Here is a 14,760-nt window from a genome sequence, read left to right as displayed (position 1 = left end):
GGATGCGCTGCTCCCGCACTCCGACCGCTCCCTCACTCGATGTCCGTGCTGCCGCTCGGCTCCGCCTCCTCACCGCTGATTGGGCGCCAGTACTGTAGCTCAGGAAAGCCACACAGGCAGCCAATCACCGGCGAGGAGGCGGAGCCAAGCGGCCCCACGAAAATCAAGCAAAGGAAGAGGCTGGAGTGAAGGAAGGAGGACAGTTGACCGCCCGGTAAGTGTGCCGTGCAGATGGTACTGCTGAAACCAGGTATGCTGGCTGCAGCAGCACCATGCTGGAACAGGGTCGGCTAGTTAAGTGTCATTGCTGTCAGTGGGAGGAATAGTGCCCCATCATTGGTGTCACTGATACTAATGATGAGGCATTATTCCTCCCACTGACACCAATGATGGGGCACTATACCCCCCCCCCACTGACACCAACGATGGGGCACTATATCCCCCCCCCCCCACTGACACCAACGATGGGGCACTATACCCCCCCCCACTGACACCAACGATGGGGCACTATTCCTCCCCCCACTGACACCAACGATGGGGCACTATTCCACCCCCCACTGACACCAACGATGGGGCACTATTCCTCCCCCCCCACTGACACCAACGATGGGGCACTATTCCTCCCCCCCCACTGGCACCAATGACGTACTATTCCTCCCACTGACACCAATGATGGGACACTATTCCTCCCGCTGACACCAACGATGAGGCACTATTCCTCCCGCTGACACCAACGATGGGGCACTATTCCTCCCGCTGACACCAACGATGGGGCACTATTCCTCCCGCTGACACCAACGATGGGGCACTATTCCTCCCGCTGACACCAACGATGGGGCACTATTCCTCCCGCTGCTACCAATGATGGGACACTATTCCTCCCACTGACACCAATGATGGGACACTATTTTGCTCCACAAGACACACTTGGGGGGAAATGTCTATGCGTCTTATAGAGTGGCCGGCCCAGTATTCCCGCCGCTGTTGTATGTCCGCAGTCTCTGAACAAATGCAGACACAGTACAGGAGATGACCATAGTTTTTTTTTTTTTCTTTAAAACTATAGTCTGGCCCTCCAACGGTCTGAGGGACAGTGAACTGGCCACGTTTAAAAAGTTTGAGGACCCATGGTCTATCACATAAAATCCCAATAAAATACAGTTATGTTTTGTATGGTAACATGACAAAATGTGGAAAATTTCAAGGAGGTATGAATACTTTTTCACTGGTGTCCATATTCTACACCAAACTAAAAAGGTTTGTCGCCAGGTCCAGAGACTTTTCTTTGCAGTGGACACTGGTAATGTCATGGGATCAGTTCAAACTGATCAATGTCTATTTAGCGCTCCAGATTCTCCTTTGCAAGATCAGATTCTCATTGCACGAAATAAGCCCAAGAGACCAAGGTACTCAAACTTCTTGCTTTCATCTGTGGTTTCCTCTGGATTGTCCAGACCATATGTCCCAAGGGCCTGTGTTCCAGCCTGCTGTTCAGACGCTGGCAATAATTGCATGGCTATTGAAGCCATGGTCTTGAATGATGAGAACCTTTAAAATTCAGTCATCCCTACCCTCTTAAACGCTAGGAAGGCAACTTCTCATAAAGTACCATTGCACCTGGAAGGATCACACAGAAGGAGAGAGTCAAGGAATTTGCATCCTAGAAAATACTCTATGGAACGTATCTTTGCAGTCTTATTTGGAGCAAAAATTACCATGGAGCACCATTAAGGAACTAATTTCAGCCTTGGCCATTCTTCATCATATACCTTTGGTCTCTTACTCTTTAGTTAAGGTCTTTATTCAGGAAATAGCTAACATCTCTCCCCGTTCACCCCCCTTGCATTCTCAATCTGGTTCTCTCTCCTTTTCGGAAGCTGCCCTTTGAACCAGTCAGGGATTTTTTTTTTTTCCCTGGTCTGATCTTATCCTGTAAAGATCACTTCTCACAGGATTTGTTTGGCAGCAGCAGGAGCCAATGGCCCCTGAGAAGAGAGAGAGAAGCGCTGCTGCTCTAAGGCACAGTGCTCGATCAAGATCGGGCTCAAGTAAGTATTCAGGAGGGGAGCTGAACATGAAAGGTTTTCTATCTTAATGCAGAGAATGCATTTAGGTAAAAAAAAACCTCCTACCTTTACAGCCACTTTAAGTATGCTTTTTTTTTTCCTTTTTGTATGTATTTCACTCTGCTCACTTGAGCTACTTTTCGTCCCACTCATGATGATTTAAAGAAGCTCCTTTCCTGTTCTGTACAATCGGGAAAAAAAAAAAAAAGATTTTTACACTGACTGCAAAATCTTTTCTTGAAGTTCATTGAAAGACAGGTCCGGACCCCATTTTCTTCACATACTGAGACATGATGGTTGAAAACAGGATTACAAGGGTGCTGACTTAATGTATTTTGTTTGCCAGTATCCAAACCTCCTGAAGGTAGCAGTATAACCCATATGTCGAAGAATTATCTTGCTGTGTCCTTCAATGGACATCAAGAAAACAATTTTACTGGATCAAAATCTTATTTCAGTTCAGTTAAACATTGGGTAAAAAAAATACACCTTTTTCTATATGCAATGTATTTTACCATATGCAACCTACAAAGTTTCAACAGCTATTTACTTATATGCCTAGGATGTATTTTCATCCTCTAGCTCTATTCAGAATAAACATCTGAATGAGTCAAACAGTAGAGGGACCCCCCTCATTTCCTGTTCATAGGGCTCTGCAGAGTACATAAAGACATTCCAAAAGTAAGCAACTACTGCTGGGCCTAGTTAAAGGCCAAGCATTTTCTGCAAACAATGTCACTGAAGTACCCAGTATTGAATATTTATTTCTAAAATAAAGATTTTAGACAAATTGCATAAAAGTGACATAACCTGTAATTTTAAAATGTATACACTTACCTCATGCCCCGGGTTTGATTTCCTTGATTTATTCTTCCATTACATCTTATAGAACCCCTCCGGTTCGTTCCCATCATCAGCGTTGGTAGTCTGAATTAGGGGGGACTTTGGATCAACAGGACTGGCAGACCATGACCCAAACATTATCTAAATGTTCTAGGAATGTCATTATCATTGAGAATGCCTACAAAATTCTTTACCGATGGTACTATACGCCTACTCGTCTAGTTTTATCCCTACATATTCCCCGGTCTGTTTTCGGGGATGCCAACAATTGGGTACCATGGCCCACATCTGGTGGACTTGCCCTAAAGTAAACAGATTATGGATTAGGGTGTATGCCCTCCTCCGCACTATCCTTCACACAGACATTAAGCGTAACCCGTATGAAGCGCTTCTATTTAAACCACTGGAGAGCCTCCTCGGTTCTGTGAAGCTGGCATCACACTTATTTATGGCAACTAAATTGACAATTGCGAGAGCTTGGAAAACTCCTCTGCTTAGTTTTGAGGCTGTCAAAAACCGGATGAAGTTCATAATGGTTAATGAAAAACTGACGGCCATATTGTTGGATACCCATACAAAATTTCTGCAGATATGGCGTCCCTGGCTGGATATAGCTCAACCTTCAAGATTCGACCAGTTCCTTCTGTTGATACGAGGATGGATTCTGCTGTGATCGCACATAAAGTTTATTCATCTCTGAGCTACTCGAGTGCAGCCAGTCTTGTATAGAAGTTTCTCATCTTGCCCAAGTACTTTTCAGCTTGTTTTACAGAAATAAGCTAATAAAAAAAAAAACAAAAAAAAAAAAACAAAAACATACATTTGTATTTTATTGTTATCCAGGGCTCGAAAAATCCCAGGCACCAGGTTGCCATGGTGACTAGAAATTGCATCCGGGCATCAGAGTTTTTTCGCTTTTTCAATGGGCTGACAAAAGCCCAGTCTACAAAAGATAGGATAACACTCCTGCATAGTAGTGAAGCTCATATGTGTCTATGGCTCTTCCATTATACTGTTAGGGATTTGGGGGGGGATGGGGGAGTGCTGACATCACTAACTTCATTCCAGCCAACAGATCTGCAATTCTGCTGCATTGCCAACCCACTTTTCTGTTTATTTAATGTTTTCTACTTCCACTCCATAGACCGCATAGGCTCTCTACTCCTATGTTCATCTGCCCATATACATTGTACAATCTTCTATAGAGTTACCAAAATTATAGGAGGACCTACCTAATCAATACTTTCCAAGCAGGCAGGCCCTTGCAGCACATAGTTGATGAAAGATCTAAGGAGACCATACAATCCGATTGTATAGTGTATGGTGAGCATTAATGTTGGACTTCACTGTCCGTGTTGGACAGGCACACTCCTTTCTCAAGCTTGAAAAAGCAGTGCGCCTGTCTAACACGGTCATCGCGCATGCTCAGAAACACGTCACACATTCTTGGTGCCTGACTTTTTTTAGCTGGCTACTAGATTCAAAGCAAATTTGTCAAGCCCTGATGTAATTCAGTGCAAAGAACCAAACATGGGTACTTTGCAGTATAAAATTAGATCTCCGTCATCATTCTGGAGAAAATACTCATCTGCGTTTCCTGTTATTATTTACTCACAAAGAAACTCAAGGGGCAACAGTCTTGAAAATGCTTTATTGAACTGAACTTATAGCTGTAATGTGCAGAATGTGTTTGAAAAGACTACAGCTTAAAGAAACGTTTTGTTGAGTTTTTTTTTCCTTGTTTTTCATTTTTTTCTGGAAACCGTCAACAAAACAAAAAGAAAAAAAAAATGGAGGGGGGAAAAAACAGGAAAAAAAAAAAAAAAAAAAAAAGGGAAAAACTGCTACAACAGAAGACTAGAAAACCAGGATCACCTCTTCATTTTAACCCTTCAGCACCATAACCCTCGAATGGATGGGGTGAAACATTCAAGTGCAACACTTTGCAGGAATACATAATGTCAGTATATAGGTGAGAGGAACAATCACTAATATACCCAGTGTTATCGTGGGTTACAACACACCACTGTATTTCCAATTGCACACAAGGTGATGCTGCAACAATTGGCAGTTGCCAAGTGAAGGAGAAGGAAGAGGAATAAATGCAGACATGATCAAGTGATAATATATTGGTAAATTCATCAGAAAGCTGTGCATACTCTTTTGTCCTTTTATTTTCTTTATATACTAACTGTACATTGCTAAACAAAAACAAAAAGTAACCTGCTACCCACTGTCGGGACCCTTATGAAATTCTATGCACTGTACACTGAACTCTGTACATATTTTCATATAGGATTAATAGTATAGGCATGTAGGTGGCATGATTTTAATCAAAGGCTTTTTAATTGTATGCCAAAAGAAAAATCAAAAAAGTAATAATAAATAAAAAAGTGCTAACAACAGCATTAGGAATTACGTATTATATACTGACAAAGTCTGGGAGGGAAAATCCTCAAGCTCTCCTTTTTGTGGACAATCTTTGCAAACTAGGAAGCAAATACATAAATAAGAGAACTCAGGAAAAATAGAATTAAGAATGTGAAAAGGATTTTTTTTAAAACTAAGACAACATAATCTGGGATAACGTTTGCCTTTAAACAGAATTTAAATGAATTTATCTACACCTGGATAAAACAAATTGAACAGTTGAAAAGGCTTTGTTAACCACATGAAGGAAAAAAAAAAAATTTAAACATAGAAAAAACAAGGTTTGCTCGAAGGATCACATATTGCAATTTCTGAAGCGGCCTGACTGTAATGTCAATGTATAATTGTAATTAAAGTTTAAACTGGAATTAAAAGAAGGTCACTATGGAGTCAATTTTGCATATTTGCTTTTAGTGATTTGGTCGAGATCATCCACATAGATTGCTCAGATTAGACAATACATTATACCTCACATTTTTTAAGGTGTCCTAAAAAAAAAAAAAAAAAAAAAAAAAAAAAGGAAGGATTGTGTTGCCTGTAACAAACCTCCAGCTGTCATTTTCCAGTTCAAGCTAGAAAATGAAAGAATTTGATTGGATGCTACAGGCAACATATATAGTTATTCTTCCTTCTGCACATGGAGGCATCATGCATCTCTGATCGAAATGAAAAAAAGGACAATGCTGCCATCTAATGATTAAATAATGCCTTATCAGTATACTTAGCAAAATACACAACAAATCTATAAGATTTTTTTTTAAAACTATTTATAATTTAGTAAAACACCCTTCTAGTGGCAACTGCATATGATGGCATTTTAGAGAAATTGTCACATGAAAATCCAAGCAGACATACAGTTAATGCCACTGCAGAACTTGCTTTTCACGCACATAAAATATTCGTACATTATTCAAAAGATCCAAGGCTGAAACCCACTAGAGTTTAGGTTAACTTTGCATGTCGTCAGGTGCTGTAACCTTTTGAATAATGTTTAGGAAAGCTTTGGGATTTACGGTTTAACAGTCTTAGAATTTAAGTCTGTTTCTTTTGTCTTTTTTCTTAATGACAATGTCACTAAAAACTCATGCACGCTGCAAAAAACCTCATGCAGTAGTTATGGTAAACCATCCAAGCAGTTTTTATTAATTAATATTCATAAATACACACAGCAGCTTCATTAGAGATTTTTTTTTATCCATATAGATTTTTCCTCTTCAGTTTGAATGTGGGAGATTAGGAGAGCTTTATTTTTGTTTATGTCAAGGTACAGGAAGCAGACGGCTGCCTCTGGAACTGCTACCTATGTATATTTGCTAGAAGTAAAAATTAGTTAAGTGATTTTGTCATATATATTTGCTTCTGTCTCTTTTTTTCATTTTTTTTTTACATTTTTTTACGTTTTTGAATGTACACAATGTAACAAGAGTGACAGACTGGAAATTACAATCACCAAAACAAACCCAAAGATAGTTGTTTGTCCACTTTCATTGGCAGTTACAGCACAGAGGACATTGTCTGCAAAGGGGGATGTCATCAAAGAGGAGGTGGCGGAGGCTCGTTTCCTTTATTACTCTCTTTGAGATTTAAGTTTTCTAAAGCAACATCTAAAGGCATTATATCTACACAACCCATAGCCCCAAAATCGGCTATTTCCCCCCGCTCATCCTCATCTGAGGAGGAGCTTTCTTCCCGCATCAATGTAGAAAGCAAGAGCTCCTGGACAAAGAGGCTGCGATCTGCACGTTCACTTTCTATTGACTGTCGCTCGGCTTCTGTCATCTTCGGGTCATTCAATCTGCATCAGGTTTGGAAACACAGATAAAAGAGAAGATAAACATCCAAAAAAAAAATTTATTGCCAGATGATTAGAAAGACACTTTTTTGACACTTTAAAATCCTTGGACACACTGTCACTTTGTCCTTTAAGTGCAAAGTGACTAACTGCTGATAGTCTAACCCCAGAGCAAGTTATTCTCACTGATCTGCAATTTCCAATGGAGTGGGGCTTCCAAATATAGGGGAGCATGTGAAAATCTCAATATGACTTCGTTCCACCATGGTAAGTTCCATCACCACATGGCAATGGAGTTTAGAGTTGACTCCAGCACTGGAGAGGAAGCAAGGGAGCACAGACTGGAGAGTACAACTTGCAGGGATGTTGGCCTATCAGCAAACATTTAAAGTGACACTAAACTCTGGTTGAAAAAAAAAAAAACAAATTCTAGGCAATTCTGTATTTTTAAAGTGGAACTTTAGTCAGCAAATTAAGTTCTGCTAGGTATAGCTATCTAAAAAGGTTAAAAATAAGTGTCTATACTGTTTAAAATCCAGTAATACACTGTCTCACGCTGCTGTGCACAACATGCTCATTTGCGCTCTATTTTTCAGCAGTATGCCGAAAATGTAGAGGCCGATGTGCTGACAACCTAAAAATGTACTGCAGTCCAGGGGCTCTAGGCTTCAGCAAAATGGCAGCCTCCAGTAAGAAGAAACTGGAACATTGCTGGAGGCAATTTATAGCACACACTAATTTTGATAGCATAATTATTTTATTGGAATACAGTGAAGGAAATAAGTATTTGATCCCCTGCTGATGTTGAATGTTTGCCCACTCACAAAGAAATTATTAGTCTAAAAATTGAATGGTAGATGTATTGTAACACAGAGACAGAATAGCAACAAAAAATTCAAAAGAAATGCATGTCTAACAAATGATGCACTGATTTGCATGTTCATGAGGGAAATAAGTATTTAATCCCCTTCACAAAACATGACTTAGTACTTGGTGGCAAATTCCTTGTTGGCAATCACAGAGGTCAGATGTTTCCTGTAGTCGGCCACCAGGTTTGCACACATCTCAGGAAGGATTTTGGCCCACTCCTCTTGGCAGATCTTCTTCAAGTCATTAAAGTTTGGTGGCTGGCATTTGGCAACTCGAACTTTCAGCTCACTCCACAAAGTTTCAATCGGATTAAGGTCTGGACCCTGGCTAGGCCACTCCAGGACCTTAATGTGCTTCTTCTTGAGCCACTCATTTGTTGCCTTGGCCATGTGTTTTGGGTCATTGTCATGCTGGAACACCCATCCACAACCCATTTTCAATGTCCTGGCTGAGGGAAGAAGGTTCTCACCCAAGATTTGACGGTACATTGCCCCGTCCATCGTCCCTTTGATGCAGTGCAGTTGTCCTGTCCCCTTAGCAGAAAAACACCCCCAGAGCAGAATGTTTCCACCACCATGTTTTACAGTTGGGATGGTGTTCTTGGGGACAGAGGCAGCATTCCTCCTCCACCAAACATGGCGAGTTGAGTTGATGCCAAAGAGCTCGATTTTAGTCTCATCTGACCACAACACTTTCAACCAGTCCTCTTCTGCATCATTCAGATGTTCAGTGGTAAACTTCAGATGGGCCTGGACATGTGCTTTCTTGAGCAGAGGGACCTTATGGGCCCTGCGGGATTTCAATCATTGTCAGCGTAGTGTGTTATCAATTGTTTTCTTGGTGACTGTGGTCCCAGATGCCTGAAGATCATTGACAAGATCCTCATGTGTAGTTCTGGGATGATCCCTCACTGTTCTCATGATCACTGACACTCCACAAGGTGAGATCTTGCATGGTGCACCAGACCTAGAGAGAATGACAGTTGTTTTGTGTTTCTTTCATTTGCAAATGATTGCACCAACTGTTGTCACCTTCTCACCAAGCTGCTTGGCGATCGTTTTGTAGCCCAGTCCAGCCTTCTGTAGGTCTACAATCTTGTCCCTGACATCCTTGGACAGCTCTTTTGTCTTTGCCATGGTGGAGAGTTTGGAACCTGATTGTTTGATTGCTCCTGTAGACAGGTGTCTTTTATACAGGTAACAAAATTAGATTAGCAGCACTCCCTTTAAGAGACTACTTCTAACCTCAGCTTGTTAGCTGTAAGAAAGACACCTGGTAGCCAGGAATCCTGCTGAATGACAGGGGATCAATACGTATTTCCCTCATGAACATGCAAATCAGTGCATCATTTGTTAGACATGCATTTCTTTTTAATTTTTTGTTGCTATTCTGTCTCTCGGTGTTACAATACACCTACCATTCGATTTTTAAACTGATCATTTCTTTGTGAGTGGGCAAACATTCAAAATCAGCAGGGGATCAAATACTTATTTCCTTCACTGTATATGTTCCTTTCTAAAGAACATTTCTTTTCCAAACTGTTATGGGTAAAAAGTTCCGCTTTAACTATTAAAAAAAAAAAAAAAAAAAAAAAAAAAGAGCTCCTTCTATTGCTCTCAGCCTACTCCGCATCTCCAAATTCTTTTTGTTTTTACTGCTGTGATCCGATTTTGTTTGAGGGTGGCTACATTGGTCCCACTGTACGTAGGAACAGAACCATCCTCTTTGGCTGTGGACTATAGTATGTATAGTGTGCATACAGCAGTTCACATGGCTTCTACAAGCACTGGTCATTCCAAACAAATAGAAGTCAGAAGAAAATGGAGAGGTTCAAGATCTCACGGTTTTTCTGCCTCCTTGAAATGTCCTTCGTAAGAAAATTACATGAAAAATAGATTACAGGTTAAGACGCATATGTATTGATCATTTTTGAAGAATAAGGATATTGTTTAATCCTGCTCTAAACTGGCCACACACACTCACCTTTAGATTTACCAACTATATACAGCTGTGTTCAAAATAATAGCAGTCCAACATCATTAACCACCGTTTTTGGTATAAATTATATTTCTATATGTCAAATAATTTACTAGTAGGTGTAGTAGAGTAATAGACCCAACAGTCATGACATGCACGATTCTGATTCTGTGTAATTCAATTGTTTGAAAGGGGCGCGTTCAAAATAATAGCAGTGAGGAGATCAATTAGTGAGGTCACTAAGTCTGTGAAAAAGCAACTGTCAAGCAGGTGGCCCTTATTTAAGAACGAAGGCAGCAAATGTTGTACATGCTGGGTATAGTGCATTTCTCTCAGAAAATCTGAGTAAAATGGGTCGTTGCAGACATTGTTCAGAAGAGCCGCACACTCTGATTACATGTTTTCCCCTCTCCAATCATCTTAAAAAGAAGTGCAGAAACAGATAGGCTGCTCAGCTAAAACAATCTCAAATACTTTAAAATGGCAACCAACCAGAAAGACGTGGAAGAAAATGGAAAACTATCGAATGGATCAAAGAATAGCCAAAATGGCAAGGACTCAGCCAATGATCAGCTCCAGGGTGATCAAAGGTCTAAAGTTACCTGTGAGTACTGTAACAATTACAAGACGCCTATGTGTCCCATTGTTGAAAAAAACTACATGTGCTAAAGAGGTAACATGAACACATTGACTGGGTTAAAAAAAAATGTTACAACATTTTATTGAGTGATGAAAGCAAGATTAGACAAAATATATATAAACTGGTGCAGCGCTACCCTGAATATTGCCTTCTAATAAATCCAAAATACAATTAATATTGTTTAAGAATAACTTATAAGTGACTATTAGTGTATACTGTGAATGATAATCCCTTATCGTGAAGTGAACTGATCCACTCTGGGATCAAAGGTGAAAAAAAAGTGACTAAACATGGTGTCAAAACAAGAAACAGTAAAAGCAAAAAGTCCAAATGGGACTGCACTGATGTGAACAATATTAGTAAAAGGGGAAAAAATTGTATATAATGAATCCCTGAAATTGGGACCAATAGCTCGCAATATAGTGATCACAACGGCTAAATAATGCCAGATAAAGTGAAGAAACAAGTGACAAAATGTGAATCCCTAAATAGGGGATCAGATTCGACAATAGTGACAAGTGCTGTGATGAACATCAAGGAAATATATACCAAAATTAAATGAACAATCAACACCAGTTGATTTTAAATATTATGCAATAAGCCCAAAAAGGAAAGTTCAAAGGTGCGTGAACACCAAATATTCCAACGACTTTAGAAAGTGCAGGTGATAAAGTGGATATGTATAGCAAACAATTGTCATTTCTTGTGTTTCTACAAGCGTTTTGGCCCTTTTGGGTCGCTTCAAGGAGGTGAGGGGGCAATTCAGCCGCTTATGGATTATTTCCCATTAGTTGTTATGCATTAGGCTTCATCTGTCAACTTGGAATTCAAGAATGAGCTCATAAAGCAAATGGACAACCCAGCTCTTTGAAAAGAAGCCTAGACTAATGTTACCAAGAGACACTAAGATCACTGAAGATGTTCTAGATGTTGCTTACAACGCATCTTAAAAGAAAACAGTAGGCATGTCTGGGGAAGGAATGCTTAGTGACTCACTAGTCAGAGTAAGGTTGGACTTAAAAATCATAGCCAAAATTTGCAATACATGCATACCTTGTGAGGAGAAACTGTGAATTTTGTATAGTTTGCTGATTGTTGTCCGTATTGGATGTGTTGGTTGCTGCTGCTGATTGGGTAATGGTGGTAGTGACACTACTTGCATTGTTGCGTCTAGTTGCGTTACGTGCCGTTTCTAGTTGTTGCCGTGCTGCCTGTGCCTGTTGCCGCTCTAATTGTAACTGCATTTGTAGTTGTTGCAACTGAGAGGCAGAAGGCCCCGAGGAGTTGAGCTGACCACCCGTTGAACGCCTAACGCCAGATAATTGGGATAATAATTCTGTAAAGAAGAAAGAATTGAAAACCGTGAGACACCTTTGTTTAAAAACACATTAAAAAAAACAAAAAAACTAAAACAATACATGTATAAGTTGATCTGTTTGCTATTTTGCACTATTTCTGTTGGAGAAATTGCGAGAGATTGCAAAAGAAGTCATTTATAAAGACACAAGATAAAGCACTCACCTTCGATGCATAAACTGAAAATAGAAGTCAGCTCCATATTTTGTCTATCTATAGCAGGTCATCTTTTTAAAAGAACGATCCAGAGGCAGCATTCATGATATAAGCACTACAGTTCAACCTCAGTGATTCTGAAGTAAAGGGAGGCAATTCTGACACTTCTAGTGCCACCATAGTTAATGCTAGATGGGCTAAATCAGAGGTCTCCAAACTATGGCCTTCCAGGTGTTGATGAACTGCAAGTCCCATGAGGCCTTGCAAGACTGACAGCCACAGGAAAGACTCCCAGAGCCAGAGGCACGATGACTTGTAGTACATGAACAGCTGGAGGGCCATAGTTTGGAGACCCCTGGGCTAAAAGATCCTCAATATTGTCATAATCATGTGACTATGGTGGTGCATTACCAGAATACTGAATGAGTGACCCACAAGAGAACACGGAGGGATTATCTTGTGAGTTTTATTCTGTAGCCAATTTACTGGGAGGCAAGTGCTATCATGGTACAGTGTTTGCCCTCAATGTCAGACACTTTTAACCTTTTGCAGTATATAAACCCTATAGATCCATTGTTACAGGAATAATGTAGGTTTCACCTTCACAGGGTTGCCATTAGGCTTGTAATTAGTGTTTCGTGGTTGCTCTTTTAAAGGGTTGCTTCACTTTCATGGAAAGAAAAATGAATATTGCATATACAATTGCTACATACATAATTGCCACATTACAATTTAAAGGGGCTTTATTATTAAAAAATGACCTTTGCTTAACTTTGAGCACTGTAATTTTCTGTACAATTCAACGCAATATAGAACCGTGGAAGTGTTCTGTTCACAGCTGGTTTACAGACCGTCCCCAGATGTCAGTTCCTGCTTAGGTGATCAAACACTGCACTAAGGTGCAAGTCACCTATTATCTTCTGCACTAGCTGCTTAAACAGAATCAGGGTACCCTGGGAGGTTGCCAGCTCCCACTGTCAATCAGTCATGCAGCAATTGGCTCTGGATGCAGATTGTGTCCAGGGCCGATCATTTGCATGTGATCACCGCATGAGCGATTACAAGAATGTGACCGAATATCTGCAGGAGCTGGCAGCCTTCCATTGCTTTCAATGGGGCTGCCTCCCGCAGCTAATCGTGGGAACCCACGCTAAAGGTCTTGCATCTAATTGGAGTGCTAGTGCATTCGCAGGCTCTAATGTCATTCCAAAAATTCTTCTTTAATGTGTGTAGCAGGCAAAAATACAAGCAAGAAATCAAACATAATAAATGAATAGTTGTGCAATTGCTACAAATGTCTAGTCGGAATACATTTATTAAAACCCTGAAGTTTAAAGTTTGGATAGCAAACTCTGCAAAGGCCGATGACTTACCTGCTATAGGATCCATGGCTTCCCTATTGCTTGGTGAATACGAGCTCTGTGAGGATGAAAGCCCTCCAGTGGAACTGCTAGTAAAGTGCATGTTTGATCTGCGAGCTCTTGGCCCTCCTAACCCTCGGCCAGGGTGAAACATCCTTCGTACGTGCCGGACTCCGCTGGATTCATCATAGGAAATACTTAAGGAAAACAACAACTTTGGTACATCCAAAAATGTTTGCTCAATGCTAAACAGGGATCGTCTGTTCAAGAAAGCACTTTTTGTTGATGTGAGGGTTAAAGTGCTTATAAGGCCTCATGCACACAGGGTGGTTCTGCAGCCACTTTAGTGCACCAAGTGTGTTTTTTTTTTTTTTTACCGCTTGTAAACTGCCCTCCATATTAACACAGACTTTTAGGAGCTTTTAGTGGCAGGAGTGTTTAAAGGCAGGAAAAAAAAACCCCAAGGTCTGTGTCCAGGAGCAGCATTTTTTTGGCGGAATAAAAGACGTTTGACGCATGTAAACGAGTGTTAACGCTAGGCGCATTTAGGGCGTGAGCATTAATTCTTTTCAATGGCCAGAATTAATTATTATTCTGGACAATTAAATGAATTAACACCCAAGCGGTTGACGCTTGTAAAAATGTTATATGCTTTTACAAGTGTAAAACAACCCATTCAGTTTAAAATAGAAATGAAAGGCAAATCATTTTTGTTTACATATAAAAAAAAAAAAATACCTTTATAAATAAACTTCACCCTCCCCCCCCCCCTTTTTTTGGTTTTTAGAAGGGCTCACATTCCCTCTGATCTCAGCTGCATAAGAGCTAGGGGAGGAGAAACAGCAGCACACCAAACTTCCCAACAAAAGGCTGTGGGAGGGAGGGGGAGGCCGTGTCAGAACAAGCCTGATCATTGCTCTCCTCCTTAGTGTGGTCAGTTTTTAATAGGAAAGAGGATGGACTGGCAGGAACACCAGGGATTTCACACATAGAAAGCAATACAAAGAGAACAGGATACGTTTTCTTACAAGTACATGGTACAGCACGCACATATAAAGGGACAGGCCAGGATAACCCCTCTTACTTCCAGCATGACTCAGTTTTTAGCAAAGCAGTACAGAGAACAAGATCATAAACACAGAGGGGTGAGACCTGTATACCTCAAGGAATTCCATGAGAAGGAAATTACAGGAAGTACAAAAAAACTTTTTTTTTGTTTTTTTTCTTTTAATTACCTGTAAAATCCCTTAACATACATCACAGTACACA

General features: G+C 40.5%; 1 protein-coding gene across 1 annotated transcript in view; it reads right to left on the bottom strand.

The window, feature by feature from the left end:
- Positions 1 to 4,541: 4,541 nt before the first annotated feature.
- KCMF1 (potassium channel modulatory factor 1) overlaps positions 4,542 to 14,760 on the bottom strand; it is a 79,721-nt gene continuing 69,502 nt past the window's right edge. The window contains exons 5-7 of the mRNA XM_089675375.1: positions 13,504 to 13,678; positions 11,672 to 11,954; positions 4,542 to 7,134 (exon numbers count right to left, since the gene is read on the bottom strand). Coding sequence (XP_089531501.1) covers positions 6,873 to 7,134; positions 11,672 to 11,954; positions 13,504 to 13,678 — 720 coding nt within the window. The 3' untranslated portion in view covers positions 4,542 to 6,872. The remainder of the gene's footprint in view (positions 7,135 to 11,671; positions 11,955 to 13,503; positions 13,679 to 14,760) is intronic.

This window comes from Staurois parvus, unplaced genomic scaffold, assembly GCF_062004578.1.
Source record: "Staurois parvus isolate SC_StPar_1 unplaced genomic scaffold, SC_StPar_1.0 ptg000013l, whole genome shotgun sequence".
Lineage (NCBI taxonomy): Eukaryota > Metazoa > Chordata > Amphibia > Anura > Ranidae > Staurois > Staurois parvus.
Note: the sequence above shows the minus strand (reverse complement) of the source record. Positions and strands in the feature narration are given on the sequence as shown.